Source organism: Topomyia yanbarensis, chromosome 2 (genome assembly GCF_030247195.1).
Source record: "Topomyia yanbarensis strain Yona2022 chromosome 2, ASM3024719v1, whole genome shotgun sequence".
Lineage (NCBI taxonomy): Eukaryota > Metazoa > Arthropoda > Insecta > Diptera > Culicidae > Topomyia > Topomyia yanbarensis.
Genome location: NC_080671.1, coordinates 86284987 through 86303095, shown reverse-complemented (window position 1 = coordinate 86303095; position 18109 = coordinate 86284987). Strand labels below are relative to the sequence as shown.

The 18109-nt window shown below is 40.8% G+C and overlaps 1 protein-coding gene across 5 annotated transcripts in view; it reads right to left on the bottom strand.

Moving 5' to 3' along the window:
* LOC131678730 (zinc finger protein 91-like) overlaps positions 1-18109 on the bottom strand; it is a 32936-nt gene that overhangs the window by 4857 nt on the left and 9970 nt on the right. For 3 of the 5 annotated variants that reach the window (XM_058959012.1, XM_058959009.1, XM_058959010.1), the window contains exon 2: positions 13092-13528. In XM_058959012.1, coding sequence (XP_058814995.1) covers positions 13092-13501 — 410 coding nt within the window. In that variant the 5' untranslated portion in view covers positions 13502-13528. Of the gene's footprint in view, positions 1-13091; positions 13529-13732; positions 17085-18109 lie in introns of those variants that run through there. The other 2 variants (XM_058959011.1, XM_058959013.1) reach the window with 2 other exon arrangements.

Below are 18109 nucleotides of genomic sequence, written 5' to 3'. Positions count from 1 at the left end.
CTTTGACGTGTTGATGGCAAGTCCGACGCGCTTGGCTTCTCTTTTCAGTCTTATGTAGGCTTCCTCCATCTTCTCAAAGTTTCGTGCAATAATATCAACGTCATCGGCGAAGCCAAGTAGCTGAACGGACTTTGTGAAAATCGTGCCACTCGTGTCGATCCCTGCTCTTCTTATTACACCTTCCAGCGCGATGTTGAATAACAGACACGAGAGACCATCACCTTGCCGTAACCCTCTGCGTGCTTCGAAGGGACTCGAGAGCGTCCCTGAGACACGTACTACGCACATCACCCGATCCATCGTCGCCTTCACTAATCGCGTCAGTTTGTCCGGGAATCCGCACTCGTGCATAATCTGCCATAGCTGATCTCGATCGATAGTGTCGTATGCGGCTTTGAAGTCGATGAACAAATGATGTGTGGGCACATTGTACTCGCGGCACTTCTGCAGTACTTGGCGAAGAGCGAACACCTGGTCCGTGGTAGATCGTTCGCTCATGAAACCCGCCTGGTACTCCCCCATGAACTCTCTTGCAATTGGTGATAGTCGACGGCATAGTATTTGGGAGAGTACCTTGTAGGCGGCGTTCAGCAGGGTGATTGCTCGGTAATTACAGCAATCCAGCTTGTCACCCTTTTTGTAGATAGGACACACGACACCTTCCATCCACTCCTCCGGTAAAATCTCCTCCTCCCAAATCTTGGTAATCACCCAGTGCAGCGCTTTAGCCAGTGGCTCGCCACCGTGTTTTAGTAGCTCGCTTGGTATTTGGTCAACCCCAGCGGCTTTATTATTTTTGAGCCGGCTGATCTCCTCCTGGATTTCTTGGAGATCCGGAGCCGGTAGTGTAATGTCTTCCGCACGTGCTCCCAGGTGCGTTACCGTGCCATCCTCGTCGTCTGCTGCATCGCCGTTCAGGTGTTCTTCGTAGTGCTGCCGCCACCTCTGGATCACCTCACACTGGTCCGTGAGAAGATTCCCGTTTATATCTCTGCACATGTCGGCCTGTGGTACGTGGCCCCTGCGCGAGCGGTTCAACTTCTCGTAGAATTTCCGTGTGTCTTTAGCGCGGTACAGCTGCTCCATCGCTTCGCGGTCTCGGTCTTCCTGCTGGCGCTTTTTGGTCCGGAAAACCGAGTTCTGCCTGTTCCGTGCCTGTTTATATCGCGCCTCGTTCGCCCTATTGCGGTGTTGCAGCATTCTCGCCCATGCTGCATTCTTCTCTTCGACTAACTGCTCGCATTCACCGTCGTACCAGTCGCTTCTTCGGTCCGGGCCCACCGTACCCAGTGCAGTGGCTGCGGTGCTACCTATGGCGGATCGGATATCTCTCCAGCCATCTTCAAGGGCAACTGCGCCTAGCTGCTCTTCCGTTGGTAGTGCCACTTCCAGCTGCTGCGCGTATTCTTGAGCCACTCTGCCATCTTGTAGCCGCTCGATGTTTAGCCGCGGCGTTCGGCTTCGGCGAGAGCTATGCACTGTCGAAAGTTTTGAGCGTAAGCATACTGCAACCAGGTGGTGGTCCGAATCTATATTCGCACTGCGATAAGTGCGGACGTTTGTGATGTCCGAGAAGAATCTACCGTCGATTAGAACGTGGTCGATTTGATCTTTTGTTACTTGGTCCGGTGATCTCCAGGTGACTTTGTGGATATCTTTGCCAGGGAAGAAGGTGCTTCGTCGGCCGTTGTCATTTGATACGGGATGCAGGCTGTTAGACCCGATCACCGGTCTGTACATTGCCTCCCTTCCTACCTGTGCGTTCATGTCGCCGATGACAATTTTCACGTCTCGCAGAGGGCAACCGTCGTATGTCTGCTCCAGCTGCATGTAGAACGCTTCTTTCTCGTCGTCGGGTCTCCCTTCGTGTGGGCAGTGCACGTTGATGATGCTGTAGTTGAAGAAACGGCCTTTGATCCTCAACTTGCACATCCTTGCGTTGATCGGCTGCCACCCGCTCACACGTTGGCGCATCTTGCCCAGCACTATGAAGCCGGTTCCCAGCTCGTTGGTTGTACCATAGCTCTGGTAGAAGGTAGCCGCTCGATGCCCGCTTTTCCACACCTTCTGTCCCTTCCAGCAAAGTTCCTGCAGCGCCACGATATCGAAGTTGCGGGGGTGTATTCTTTCATTCACAAAGATTCATTTCAAAACATTCACCGGATCGTTCTAATAAAAAAAACTTGTCGTTCTTGTTTATAGACCTATGAAATTTTCACTTGGTGATCTCTTATTGTTGAGTGAGTAGTTTGCAATGTTCTGGTGAAAAAAATAACTTCTTAAAACGATTCCGTGCATATCACATCAATTTCAAGTGGATTGACCGGGTGTCCATAGAAGGTAGATAGCATTTGAAATGCTAAGTTCTTCGATTTGAATTTGACATACGATTACACCCAGGTTTTTTACGCGGGGGATACGTACCGCGTAAAAAAACGCGTTAATTGGAAAATCCGCGTAAAAACCGCGTTAATTGGAAAATCCGCATAAAAACCGCGTTAATTGAAAAATCCGCGTAAAAAATCGCGTTAATTCGAAAATCCGCGTAAAAAACTCTCAGCAAAAGAATATTTTTGGAAGTTTTTTGGATTTCGCTATTAATGCGTTTTTTGCAAAAATATTCCAAGTCCTTTTGAATGCAAAAGACAAACTTTTTTCTGAAAAAAAAAATTCTAAGCCATTTTAAATGCAAAGAACTTAGAAGAGTTTTAGCAATTTTTATTTTGCGCGGATTTCGCAATTAACACGGTTTTTGCAAAAAAATATTCTAAGTCCTTTTGAATGCAAAAAACTTAGAAGATTTTGGGAAAGATGGAAGACGGGTCTGCAAGACTCCTTATGGCCCACACCCCAACAATATGGGTGTTTTCGGAATGGACTTGAAGAGTAGGTGCCAGAAATTGATTTTGACGCCATTTTGAAATCCAAGATGGCGACTTCCGGTTTAGCGAAATCCGCTATAACCAAATCAATATGGGTATTTTCAGAATGGTCTTGAAGAATAGGTGCCAGAAGTTGATTTTTGACCCTATTTCGAAACCCAAGATGACGACTTCCGGTTTAGCGAAATTCGCAATAACTCAATTAATATGGATAGTTTCGGAATGGTCTTGACTAGTAGGTGTCAGAAATTGATTTTTGCGCTACTTTTTAATTAAAGATGGCGACTTCCGGTTTAGCGAAATGCGCTATAACTCAATCAATATGGATATTTTCGGAATCGTCTTGACGAGTAGGTGCCAGAAATTGATTTTTAACGCCATTTTAAAATCAAAGATGGCGACTTCCGGTTTAGCGAAATCCGCTATAACCAAATCAATATGGGTATTTTCGGAATGGTCTTGAAGAGTAGGTGCCAGAAATTGATTTTTGTCACCATTTTGAAATCAAAGATGGCAACTTCCGGTTTAGCAAAATTCGGTATAACTCAATGAATATGGATATTTTCGGAATGTTCTTGACGAGTAGGTGTCAGAAATTGATTTTTGACGCCATTTTGAAATCAAAGATAGCAACTTCCGGTTTAGCGAAATTCGCTATAACTCAATTAATATGAATATTTTCGGAATGGTCTTGAAGAATAGGTGCCAGAAATTGATTTTTGACGCCATTTTGAAATCAAAGATGGCAACTTCCGGTTTAGCGAAATTCGCTGTAACCCAATAAATATGGGTATTTTCGGAATGGTCATGAAGAGTAGGTGTCAGAAATAAATAAATCTGCACCTTCTCCGCAAGGTTTTCCATGAAAAATTGATTTTTGACGCCATTTTCAAATCCCAGATGGCGACTTCCGGCTTAGGGAGATTCTCTACAACTCAATCAACATGAGTTTTTAGGGAATGGTTCTGACGAGTAGCAGACAAACGTCGATATTTGGCGTCATTTTGAAATTCTAGGTGGCAACTTCCGGTATAGCGAAATTCCCGCATGAAAAATCTGGACAATCATCTAAATCACCCACAAATATAAGATCTAATCATAAACCAGCAAAATGCAAAATATGTTTATGTGTTCATCCAGAAGAGTGCGGTGAGAAGAAAGAGACATGTGGTGTGCGTTTTGGGTTTGAATTTATTCAAATTAAACATATTGCTTATATCTAAGTAAATTCAGCTGTTTAATTAAAACAACTTATATAGTTATAGCGAATTTCGCTAAATCGGAAATCGCCATCTTGAATTTAAAAATGGCGTCAAAAATCAATTTTTGGAACCTACTCTTTAAGACCATTCCGAAAATACCCATATTGTTAGGGTGTGGCCATAAGGAGTCTTGCAGACCCGTCTCTTCCATTTTCCCGAAAATCTTCTAAGTCTTTTGCATTCAAAAGGACTTAGAATATTTTTGCAAAAACCGCGTTAATTGACCGCGCACAAAAAAACCGCGTAAAAAAATCTGGGTATACTAATTTCGATCTCGAATTTGCCGAAGAAAGTGCTTTCATAGCAGCCTCACTGTCAGAGCGAAAATAGATTCTTTTACCGCAAATTTCCCGTTGAAGTGTCGATTGTGCGCCACACAAAATCTTGAAAATCTCTGCTTGTAATACGAATCTACCAAGCGAATGAGATTGGTCTAATCTCATTTCAGAGCAATAGACATCAGCACCGGCTCGGCCCTCCAACAAAGAACCGCCAGTATAACAAACTACATATTCTTCAAGTTGTCTCTCCATCCAGCCAGACAACCATTCTCCGCGAGGAGGAATTCATTGAAAATTTTAAAATGAAAACTACGTGTGAGTGTAAGATCACTGGGAGCAAGTGTGAACTCATACCAAGTAACCATTTGGGGCCACAGTCTTATGTGGCTAGTTGCACGATCTATTGGATTACTGTCCCAAAGCCCAGTAACTTCAAGATGGAATGCACAAGAAAGTGCTTCTGGTTTCAGAAACACATGGTTTTATGTTCAAGAGTGCCTCCAGAGCAGCAGTAGGTGTTGTCGAATAAGCACCAGTCATCGCCATCAACACCATCCTCTGAAGATGGTTTAACTTTGATTGGATTGTCATAACTTCTCCCTGCTGCCACCAAACAAGGGACCCGTATGCCAGTATTGGTCTAACAATTGTGTAGATTCACTGAATTTACCTGTATGTGAGACCCCAAGATTTGCCGAAGAGTCGTCTACATGTGTTGATACAAGCTCTGCATATCGCGTACGATCGAGTACCATTAGGCCGGACTCAGTCACCCGGCTGATCTTCTCACCAACGCGGGAGTTATATGTTCGGCCTTAAAAGGGATTCAAAGTGTGATAGTGAGCGCGTCATTCAACGGGCCATCGACTGCCAGTGTGAGACGCAGAATAGGTTACCGATTCGATGGAAAAAGAAAAAAACGGTTAAGGCGGTGAAATTGGATTGAAAGTGATAATATTTTCCCCTTAACGACTGTGCAAATCATAACCAAGCTATTCCCTAGCGGTGGCGTCAGCAAACGATTACCCCTTGTTGCTTGCATGTTGAAAACAAGCTTCTGAGCAACAAAAAGTTAAACACACTCTCGGGTACCTGTTCTGCCAGTGCCACGAGTGGAATAATTGCTTTGGACAAAGGTGGAGTACATCAATACTCATATGGTAAGAGAAGAAGCTTTACCAGCGAATATCTGTGAATACGCTGTGTAAGTATTGAGGTTGACTCTTTCCTTTGCCAACATACTTAAATTCGGGGGACGTGATCGACCAGCAAACATTGCTAATGCGATCTATAGGTGCCACTGAAAGCAGTGATCAACGTATTCCGACTAATCCCTCCCCAATACACCAGTCGACCAAGCTGCACAATAGCTTCAAACCAATAGGATACTAACGGTTGAGTGACCTTCACGCGGGGACGAGCCTCTTCTCCGATGGACCTTACCATTTGTTCCAATGTCATGGCTGCTCATTGTTCGTGGTGCTTCATGATTCAGGCATTCCTGATAGAAGTCGCACACAATTGCGCACCCCCATCGACGTAACATCGCGTGCGATGGATATTCGGGGAAGCGGACTGGGACACTTTCGAAGAAAACTTCTCAAATAACTTCGACAGTGATAAAGGATATTCTTCCGATTAACTAACCGAGCCGAGCCGTGTATTCCCAGAACCAGTAGTGAACTTCCTCGCAAATCTGTCTACTGACAGAATAACGAAGTGGCGAAGGTTGATCGGAATCGTCGTAAAACCCTCCGGGATTTCCATAAAACCCCTACCGATCCTGCCGTTTGGGAAAAAAGGTTTACAGAATACCGCATATTGAGAAACGCTGCCAGAAAATCAATCGCTGATTCTAAGGCATCCATCTGGTCAGATTTTGTGGAAGGAATTGATCCCGACCAACCAATGGGTGAGATTTAGAAAAGGGTAAATGCGGTAAGCGGTAAAAGGCGGTACAATGGTTTCTCCCTCGAAATCGACGGTGTCGTTTTCGTCCAGCCTAATGCAATCGCAAACGAAATCGGTCGTCACTTTGCCTAACACTCTACCACCGCTTCCCTACCACCACGATTTTTTCCCTAGGGAGAGACTCCTTGAAACTGTTCCGACATTCTTCACTCCCCAATCCAACTCGAACGGAAACCAACCTTTCTCCGGAAAAGAGCTTACCGGAGCCCTCAACAAGGGACGCAGGAAAGCTACTGGAATAGAAAATATTGGATATCCACTCTTAAAAAATCTGCCACCCGAAGAAAACATATAGAGCTGTTGAATATTTTCAACCGAATCTGGAAGGGCGGGCCATTTCTTGAATCATGCCAAACTGCACTGACCCTTATCCCAAAACCCAAGGAACAAAACCCCAGGAGGCTTTAGACCCATTACCCTTTTGCCATGTATCAGGAAAGCTCTGGAACGTATGGTTAACCGCAGGTTAGTCACGATCCTCGAAGAACAGAACTTACTTGATCATCGTTAATACGCCTTCCGCCAAGGCACGGGAACTTACCTAAGGTCCGTTGGGGAGGTGCTGCGTCAGGCAATTAAGAAAGGATTACACACAGATATTGCAGTACTCGACATAAACAAGGCCTACAATACTGTCTAGCGAGAGGGAGTCCTTCAGCAACTCCACCTTTGAGTAATCAGTGGAACTTTAACCTCGATGAGTCATTTGTCTACAGTGACTCAAAAAAGTCTTCATACAGCTATCAATTCAATGTTATCATACGATCTAACTGGGGCAAACCAACTGAAACTATCACATGGTGTTATATTTCGATAAAAAAACAAAAAAACTTGAGAATTTTTTTTTCGAAAGCTGTAGATCTTTTAATAAAAAAAAATACATAAACCATACTCAAAGTCTTCATACCCTTACCTGTACACGAAATTAATTTGTTTTTGTAGTCAAATAATTTAACTGAAACATGTAATTTCTTTTGGCAACACTGTGTGGGATCCGTCAACACATGCTTCTATGTTTACAATTTGGTTATAGTGCTCAGGTGAAAAAACTGTAATACCAATGGATAATAAAAAGAAACGCAAGGAAACTTCGGTGGAAGTACGCGAAATAATTTTAAAACTTCGCCAAGAAAATAAAAGTTACGCAGGAATAGCAGCTATGACAGGAAAACCGAGAGCTACGGTGCAATCAATCGTAAAATATTGTTCGGAGCGTGACTCCACCGAAAATGCGCATAGAAGTGGACGTCCGAGGAAGCTATCAAGCAGAGACAGACGGCAAATACAGCGAGAAGTCGAGAAGAATCCAAGAACAACTGCTGTGGAACTTGCTAAAATGGTCCATGATACTTCCGATACACAAGTGAATCCACAAACCGTTCGAAATGTTCTGCATAAAATGAATTTCTTTAACCGTACTCCCCGAAAAAAAAAAACCGTTCATAAGTAAAATAAATATGGAGAAACGCCTGACTTTCTCGAAGTTGCATCTGACTAATGATCTAATGATGACTTGTCGTACTGGGAACGCGTCATTTTCACGGACGAAAGTAAGTTTAATTTGTTTGGGTCCGATGGAAAAGTGAAAGTTTGGAGGAAAAACGGTACAGCCATGGAACCCAAGAATTTGTTGCCAACTGTAAAACATGGTGGTGGGTCCGTAATGGTGTGGGGCTGTATGTCGGCGGCAGGAGTAGGAAATTTGGTGTTCATTGATGGCATCATGAATAGATTCAAATATTTGGACATATTGCGCGCTAATCTGAAGCAATCTGCTGAAAACTGCTCTTCAACAAGCGTGGATAAATATACCAGCGGAAACGACGCGTAAATTGGTTCACTCCATGCCCAACCGCTTGAGGGCATGTGTTGAAGCCCGAGGAGGTCCTACAAAATACTAATTTTTCGTTATAATTTAATTTTGTACAACTTATTTCACTGTATGAAGACTTATTTGGATTGGATAATTGAATTTTGATTTTTTTAATAAATGTTGAACAAAAAAAGAAGCAATTATTTGTGTGTTTTTTATAACAATTTATCACGACAAATTTTTATGCATCATTGGATTGAGCCTAAACTATAGTTGAAAAGAAATATCCCCAAATTTGATGGTGTATGAAGACTTTTTTGAGCCACTGATGCTTACTGTTATGCCACACTTGCACAAAGTCAAGAAAGATTGCGAGAGTCGAAAAAAACTGACCCGCACTATTCGCTCAGACATCCAAAATGCAACTGACAATAAGCCCTGACCATCAACAACTCGCTCATCAACATCCTTATTATGGCATCGAAATTTCGTACCATAATATTCCGGGAACGATCAACATTCTAGCACCGCTATTCCATAGATCCAGCCGTGCTGCAACAAACGTACTCCCGGCACACCGGTAGGAAGTGCCAGTGTGGAGAACGGTGTTTTTCCATTCCACTGGACGATAGCCTTGGTGGTACTACGGGTCTTAGAGAGAACCTCAGGAGAAGATTGTTGTATTCTGCGAATTACTAAGGCCACCCACAAAGAATTCTCTACATTTCCTTTACCACCGCTGGCTCGTCTTAATTGGGTATGGCACCGACCGTAGAACATCAGACCCCCCAACAATGACTCCACTCTTGCCGGATCAGTGGCAGCGGGAGTGAAAAAGCTTTTTCAACGTTGTAGACAACATTGTGTAGCATGGTGGTTGTACATTTCCCCCGCTGATATGCACGTTGCATTGCATGCAGCGGGTGCTCGCCCAAGCTAACATCCTGAATGTAGTGGGTGATTATACATTTCACTGATTTGAGGACTAAAGCTCTTTGCCTCCACATAAGTGACGCGGCCAACTTTGGGAATGAATTTTAAAGTTATTTCCTGCCACGCTAATGGAATGTTGCAAGACTACAAGTAAGTCACTTGGATATTCAACCATCGGAAGATACCCATGAAACCTAGTCGCCAAGCCCTCTGCGTAGAGGTCCCAGTTCGTAAATTTGGGATTACGATGTGTGACGATATCTAGCGAGACGTTCAAATGATCAAAGACGGTGTATTAATGATCAGATAATGACAGTTCGAGCTCGTTAGCCAGTTTACCACCAACTCATGCGTAATACCGTCAGAGAAGAAAGTTACATCTAACACCTATTCTCTACCAGCTCGTGCAAATGTTGGGCGATTTCCTAGTAAATGCAGATTTGTACTAACCAAGTATTCCATCTGATTCGGTGCCTCGCAAATTGATATCTGAGCCGCCCCAAATTATGTTATAAGAATTTGCAGCACTGTCGATAATGAAAGGAAACCCATTTTTACCACAGTATGATACAACCGTTTTTAAATCATCAGAAGGTGGTGGTTCATTCTGCGGCAAATATGCCGAATAAAAGACGTATTCGCTGTTTAAATTATCAACAGTCATATTGACCGTGACAGCACAAATATCGCGAGTTGTGAGGTCGGATATAAGACATGCGTAAATAGCACTGTTCACAAGTAGGGGAAAGTGAGGCAATATGAGCACCCTAAGGTTATCTGCAACAAAACAAATACCGTAAACCGGGGTGACTTTGATCTTCGGGGCGACTTTGATCACATGCAATTTTTTTCGTAGATCGCTTATAAGACCAGAATAGTCGACCGAACCATTTTAATTTAGAATGATTTTTACTCTAAACTTATAAAATACTGATTTGTTATACTTTTTGAAGATATATTTTTCGGTTTTTGGGTACAAAAACTACAAAAAACCGATATTTTACTTTACCTTATTTTTACGAAGCTTCGTAAAGTGTCTATTTTTTATAAAATAAATAAAACTCAGATTTGAGCAAAAGTAATAAATTACAAGCGAGTTTTTATTTTCCTTTAGATTGGGATATGCCAAATTTAGTTTTAAGAGTTTGTTTATTTTAAATACATTTTTTCGTAAAACTAGTTAGCAATTATTTCAAATTATTTTAAGCTAAAATTCACAAAAAAAATGTATTGTTCAATATTCCAACGTGTTAAAATGGATGAAACTTTTTGTACATTGATAAAGCACTGAAATAAAACAATTTTAGCAGTTTTAAAGGTTTTCAGAATCCTTTATTCTAGTTGGATTCAAATTATATGAATTTTGGTTACTCGAATTTTAAGTACATTGAAATACTTTGTATAATACCAATTAACATCTATTTAACAATGAGTATCTTTCCAGAATTAGTTTAAACAAACGTTTGAATGAAAAGCATTGACTTCAATAACTTAATGTGGTTGAACATGCAGGTTATCAAAGTCACCCCGGAACACGAAAACGGACTTCAACTTGAAATCATTTTTGAAAAAATAGCTGTAAGTGGAAAATTTTAGCTAAAACCATTCAATCTTGTTCTCCATGCATCAGTACATGGTTTAAAAATAATAAACTTGAAAAAAATGTGTGGCGTCTAAAAATATGTAATGATTACTTCGAAAAGTGATCAATGTCACCCCGGTTTACGGTAAATAATCTCGAATTTCCCACTATTGGTACAACATATTCTTCTCATGCAGTTATTAAACGTGATGAAGAATGTTCAAAATCTTCGAAAATAATCGTTGTTTGTAATGATCAGCTTTTTGCTTGTTAAAAACCTTGTGGGGCAATCTTTAGGGGCACAATGATCGTGTCGTAAAAGATAATATTTTATTACAAAATTTAAAATTATTTACCTTATTTTAATAAGAATCCTATTAGATTCAAATTTTCATCTTGTTTATATCTTTGCGAGTACTTATCTCGAGCCAATATTATTATGCATAATTCGTAGTAGCTTCAGGTATAAAACGTTTACATATGGATAACTTTTCGGAATTTAATGCATAAACTTATATAAGGTTTGCGTGGTGCTCATTTTTCCCCATGCTGTAGAGCTATTTTCTCAGATTTTGTGTGGAGACTACAAAGTTTTGTTAAATATGTTTGAAATAGTTAGAAAGAGATTATATTCCGGATATGTATGTATTTTACAATTACCGCATGCATACGCCATGTGAATGGTTATTTCATATAGCTTGATTTTTATAACATTTTCAGTTTTTTAACAACCCGTCTGATTTTTGTATTTTTCGAAATTTAAGCTTTGTTTTATTTCGCAATTGAAGTATTACATCATCTAATGGTGATTGACGAAGCATTCGTGCGAACAAAAAAATCGAAAAATTTTCAAAGATTCTTGGAAAACGGGGGTGCTCAACCGCCTTACTTTCCCCTTTCCTTTTAGCCTCACTTTTCCCTATCCTTTTATCGGCGGTAAAGGTCTTTTGTGTGTGCTATGCCGGCTTCAAATTTCGTACGTTCATTACGACATGAAGCACCTAACTTTTTACCAAAGAACCACCGCTTCATTCATTGAGAATCTTCATTACACTACTAACTGCTGCTCTCAACCAACGTTTTTGGATTCATGGTTGTACTATAATGATTCAGAAGATAACCAAATGTTGTCTACACTGCTGTCGGCTGAAAAGGAGTACGACCACTAAGCTGTTGAGGAATCTTCAGTCGGTGCGCACAATGAGTGTTCACACACGTTTCGAGAACAACCAAAGGTTACATTTTGGTTTTCATCCGGTAATCTACTAAGACCTTGAAGAAGCAGGTGATCTTTCTACAAATACGTTTCTGAATACCTTCAAACAGTTCATCTCACGCCGCGGTTAACGCAACGAAGTTTTTTCAGATAACGGGACAAATTTTCTTGGGACTAAAACAAGCTTTGTTTAGCTAGATTGGACATAGTGGGAGTTGAAAGAGATTAACAAACTTCTATTGTCCAACATTCTTAATGCAAAATACTAAAAATTGAGCGAGCGACAGTAAATCTTCGAAGACTACTAGCAAAAACATTTAGTTTTTTGTGTACATCATAACTTAAAATCCAGCAATCGTTCCGAAATTTCCGCAATGTTTATTTACACAATACCCCAGATGGGGAACATCTTTTTGATGATTTTTGTATTTTTCGTAGCAGTAGAAAGCCAAAAATTCGATTTTCTTTAAATAAAACTCGAACTGGGAAGAATTTTAGAACCATTCAGAAGATTTTCAAATATAAAATGCACACCGCATTTTTTCGAGGGTCCTCTGGAGATTCAACATTTTGCAATGAAAATTAAGAAAATGTTTCATTATTATATGGAAATTCACTAAATTGATGTATGCATGTATGACCACTCTCTGTATTCCAAAACCGTTTTTTTACCAAAAACATCCCCCTCCAAAACAGTACAACTGTTGTCCTCCCACGTTATCTCAGTTTCCAGAATCCAAATCCCATACCACGCAGGTTTATATCTTTACCATGCAAGCATAATATGTAACCAAAACCCTCATCTAATGCAATCGTTATAAAATAATCAGCAGAATAATTAGAAGTTTTGGAGATGTCTTGATATACCCCTTCGGAAATCTCGGAGATAAACCTATACTTTCATCAAAAAAAACTTCACCGGGCCGCGAATACTAATCCACCTTATCAGGACCAATCGAGCGGCATAGGTTTGACGCTAGCCCGACATCATTCATCACACGTACAGCAGTTGTTTAAAAGAAACACTAAAGTAAACTAAAACAATTTTGCTACGAGATTAGTCTACAGATTTCGCAAAGATTATGTGAAAGTAAATGATTAGACCGAATCCACCGATACTACCTCAATGCACCCCTAGCAGCAGTTCTCACCTAAGATGAACTTTCAAGCTGGAAGATTCAATAAACGCCTTATCGCAGTATTTGCAAGCATAGGGCTTATTCCCATTATGAATCCTTTGGTGTCGTTGAAGGTGGCTCGAATTGGACACCGTTTTCCCACAAACTTTACACTCATACAGTTTCTCCTTACTACTATCGTCACTTATCACCGTAAAAGTGGTCTCTTGCACTAACTTTTGCTTCACCGGGCTGTCCAGATCGATCTGATGGAATTGCAGCTCCTCCTCCTCGTCGTCGAACTCGTCACCATCGCCACCATCGACGTAGTCGTCATCCTCGTGGCCGTAGTTCTCTCCAATGGGAAAGTAAAAATCCGGCTCAACCTTGATCTGCTCGACGTTTCCCTTGCTGCTGCTGCTGCTGCTGCCGGTGGATTCCATTTTCTCGCCGTCGTTTCACAACACTACCTGCAACAAAGCAGAAAATAATATTAGGCACAAATTATGAAATAAAGTAAACAGAAGATGGTAATGTGCATTTGCCGTAGCATAGACCCTACACTGGCAGGCGAGTAGACACACGAAAACGACCTCCACCGCGGACGGCGGATTGAGCAAATGTTGCTGTTTGCTTTTGCTTGGTTTTACATTGCTGCTTTGACATCAACCTACTTTTTTTTGTTGCTGTTTCACTGCATGTTGATCATTCCAATTAATATCTGGGCCAAAGCGCGAGTGAACGAATCGACGAACGAGCGCGCGCCCGTCGAATATAGGGCAAAAGTGCTTCAATAAGTACTGCCGCGCGACCCACCAAGCAGCGTGTGGCGGCGGTCGTCGTGCGCGATGATGCGATACACTTAGGTTTGGGAGAGAGGGAAAGAGAAAACTTAAGCCAACGAGAGAAAGGGTGTTTCGCTTTTAAATTGTCGTTGGTAGGTGGTATAGCAAGTGGTGCAGAGTCCGCTCTGTTGTTAAATATGTATGCATTGAACCTAGTGATGCTTTAGGGGATCTGTATCTATGGTGAATGATTTATTTCGGACCCAAAGTTAACCAATGCGTACACCGTGTTTGCACTAGACGTTTCACCAAACATGACCTCGTCTAGTGTACGGTGACCTAATTTGTTACATGATTGATTGGTCATAATCAGAGTTTAGATGTTCCCTTTACACGACCGGCATTATTTTACCTTCAGTAACGAGAAGTAATACAACCACATAAACACAATTGTTTAAGATATCGACTTCAAGGTATGACTATTTAGAGCACACATATTATATGTGTACGTGTTAACTGCCGTTCTACGCATAATTGTCCCATGTTGCTTTTTGGTCATTTTCACTTTTTTTAACCAAACAGTCATTTTTGATGTATATTTTCAGAAAACACATCCAAATCATAAAGTTTGTTCGAAGACTTCGTGAAAAAATACCAAGTCTGTTTGTCCCATTGTTGATATTCTACGCATAATTGTCCCACTAATGAAAATCCCAAAAAAGTGCGCAATAAAAAAATAATTACGTAGCGTTTAGTTAAGAAGTACATTACGCTAGATGTCGGGCACTGAAAAAATTGATGGAAATATACAGGATCATTAAAAATGGCAGTGGCAATATTAATCACAGCAGTGAGAACCATCCTGTAGAGCTCTTCATTACTATCGTCGCTTGCATAACATGGCGAACGCATCTAGGATAATGAGCCTATTTTCGCAATGTTTCTATTATCACGCTACCCATTTGAAGCCGTTGGTTAGTGCAGCGTTTGCTATCTTTGTTCAACAAATTGGATCAAATGGTAGGGCGACAATTGGAGCACTCGATTGGAACTTTAGTTGCGATCAAACACTAGCATTTCATCGTTTTTAGGCCATTTGTGTTATTAGATGGGTTCTTAAGAACGAAGCAAGGTTGTGAATGCCAAATTAATGCACTCCATCGAGTGTAGGCAGAGTAATTAATGATCTTATGAGGTACCCTTCTAAATAGTGTAAAAATAGGTACTTTACCCTATGTCCAATTTTGATAAAGCAACAAATCTCCCGAGTAACAGAAAAACTCACGACATACACTTTGGTAAAAAAAATGAGTTATGAGCATCATTTACATAGATTGTTATGGGACTGATATGCGTAGAACTTTCCGGTTTCCGCTCGATTTCTCGGCATGACAGTCCCACTTAACATTTTTCTTAAAAACTAACGTTAATTGAATCTCTATAATAAAAATTTGGACTGATTATAAAGAAAACGATTGCCATGAACGTAATTTTGGACAATAAAGCTTTATTTGTTACACCGTATCCCTCCAGATGGCTAAGGCGGTGGTCAGCTATTTTCGTCCGCGTCCCTTATCACCTATTTTTATAAAGTGATTCATCAGCAGTGCTATCTTTGAAAATGAACCACCTTGGTTATGCAACTAATTTTTCCGGTCTTTTTTTAAATGCAAATAATTAAGCAATCTTCATTTCGTTATATTCTGAATTGCACATATTTTGTCGTATGTAATTTTAAATGTACTTTCATTTGATGGCATTGTAAGGGAACACGTATCCGCCGGTTGATGCTAATCGAGCTGACATTTCTTTAGACTGAGCAAACTAAGTTATTTGTTTGTTTAGTGTTTATTTGACCAACTAGGTAACGAATCCACTGGGTCTTTAATGCGTGTGGGAAATTATGCATGGTCTTGTCTGAGTGTATGACTATTGAATTATGTATGGGGGTGGAGAATTGACAATTCGCAAGATCAATTCAAATCCAATTACCAATTTGCGGCAATCATTTCAACATAAAAAAAAAAAATTATGGTCATATATAATGGTTTACTTTTAGTCCATTAATTCATCAGTTAATTATACTGAGCTGAGAATAAGTACGTACTATTTGGAAACGGGGGGTGTTTGATTCGTGCATCATTAATATCGTTTAGGAACGCAGCATTTACTCGAACGAGGTGGAAAATTTCAAGTTACGGGATCACAATATGCTTAAGGACGATTTATAAATTCTGCCACGCTATTAGGAGGAAGAGATATGATTAATTGTGACATAAATGGGAGGGAAGCACGTCATGTGCTTTGACGCAATCGGCCGTTTTACGCACGATTGCGCCATGTATATAGGAAATTCCATGGAACATGAACACTTTTGCGAGTAGCGGCATTAATGTGCTACTACAAAATGAAGGACAAACTAAAATCATTTGATTCGTATTAGACCAAGGATAAAAATAACGTGGTAATATGACAGAGACTTAGTTAGTGTTGGGTAATCTTTGCGTGACATAATTTATGAATGTTCCACAATACCACTTTTAAACTCATTGTTTGCGGTCCATTTTACATTGTCGACAATACTCCCGACAGCCGGCTGTTCGGAGTTCAAGTTGTTTTCGATGAAACAATTTCGATAGACGATTACCCAGAGTTTAAACGCCTAGAACATTTACGTATCCTTCAGTCAATAAACTATTCAAACATCTTATGCACGAAAGTATATTCTCAGTCGCATCGCTTGCTTGAAGCGAATCCTGACTAACAACCCACCCACTACCCAATCCGTGGTACTTATGGGAGTGTCACTGAGTCGGGGCCTTCCGTTAAGTAAGTACCACATCAACACTTCCTTTCTCATCCCAAGTTACGGTAAAGATGGTCGTGGCCCGCAATGGTGGCTCTCAGGCGAAATTCTCGCTTGGACTGGATCAATTGTTATTCCCAAACAATGCTCCTCAAGTAGTCTAGCTGGAAATGAGAGTCATCAGTCTGCAATCTACGAAGTATACCGTGCTTACGCAACGCAACGCAACGCACCGTATCCCTCCAGATGGCTAATACAATTTTCATCTTCAATCGCGTTTTTCTCAGTTGCCAGTTTTGCAACATGGGACAATTGGGCGTAGAACGGCAGTTAAGTACATACGCATATTTGTCCCATGTTGTTGTATTTCTCTGTATACATAAGACAATTTATGCATAAACCAGCAGTGTCCCTCTACGCATAATTGTACCATTTCATAGCACATGGTTATTTGACATAAAATATAGAGGATATTCAATGCTGAGAAGGTAATTTCACATACAAAGTTGATTTAGAAAACTACTCAGATGCCCTTAAAAGATCTAGAACGAGCAGTCAGTTTGATTTCAATACAGGTTCAAAGAACTGATCATGTTTAAAAGAAGGAATTAATCCCTATAAGTAATAAAAAGTTTTTTTTTGAAAGTTATTTGTTTTGATATAGGCATTTAACGCAAAAATTAGATAACGTTATCTGGGGCCCTATTCTTACAGTCACGTCACCTAGTGAGTAGAGCAAAATTTTCATCTAGTCATTAGGTGACGTGACTGTGAGAATAGGGCCCCTAAGCTTATAGCGCCGACAAACAAACACTTTATTCAAATTAAGCGAAACTCAGTAATTGAATTAAAAGCACTGTAACTCTATCAAATGCAACTATCAACGACTCGAACTGTGTTGACGTAGTACCTGTGTTTGTGTTTCTTTAACAATATTAGAACATAATTTGTTATTTCTATCAATCTCAGTTATACATTTGTTATTATTGTGTTAGGTCATTGTGATGGGAAGTGGTTGAGGTCCCACTATGTAGCCACCTTTGATACAGAACGCTTACCCCTTACCTCCCCGCCAAGCCTGTTGGATTTCGGGTTCCAAATCCGGTGGAATCTTCGGTGGTTTTTTTTTTTTTTGATTATAGAGGTTTTAACCTTAAGGTCATTCGCCTCTTCGGGTTAGAAAAATCTCTTATGAAAATTTTCTAACCCTATGTGCGGGGTCGGGACTCGAACCCAGGTGCGCTGCGTACAAGGCAATCGATTTACCAACTACGCTACGCCCACCCCTCGGTGGTGTTAGCATAGTTAGGGGAGGGGAAAATCTAGAGAAAAAAAATCTGTTCTCAATGTTAGAAGTGACTCGAAACAGCGTCCAACCTGGAACGGGCAGTTGAAGGAGAAATGTGGTACCTCAACAGCTATATTCAAGATGCCAGACCCATCTCCATGCTAGATATCGC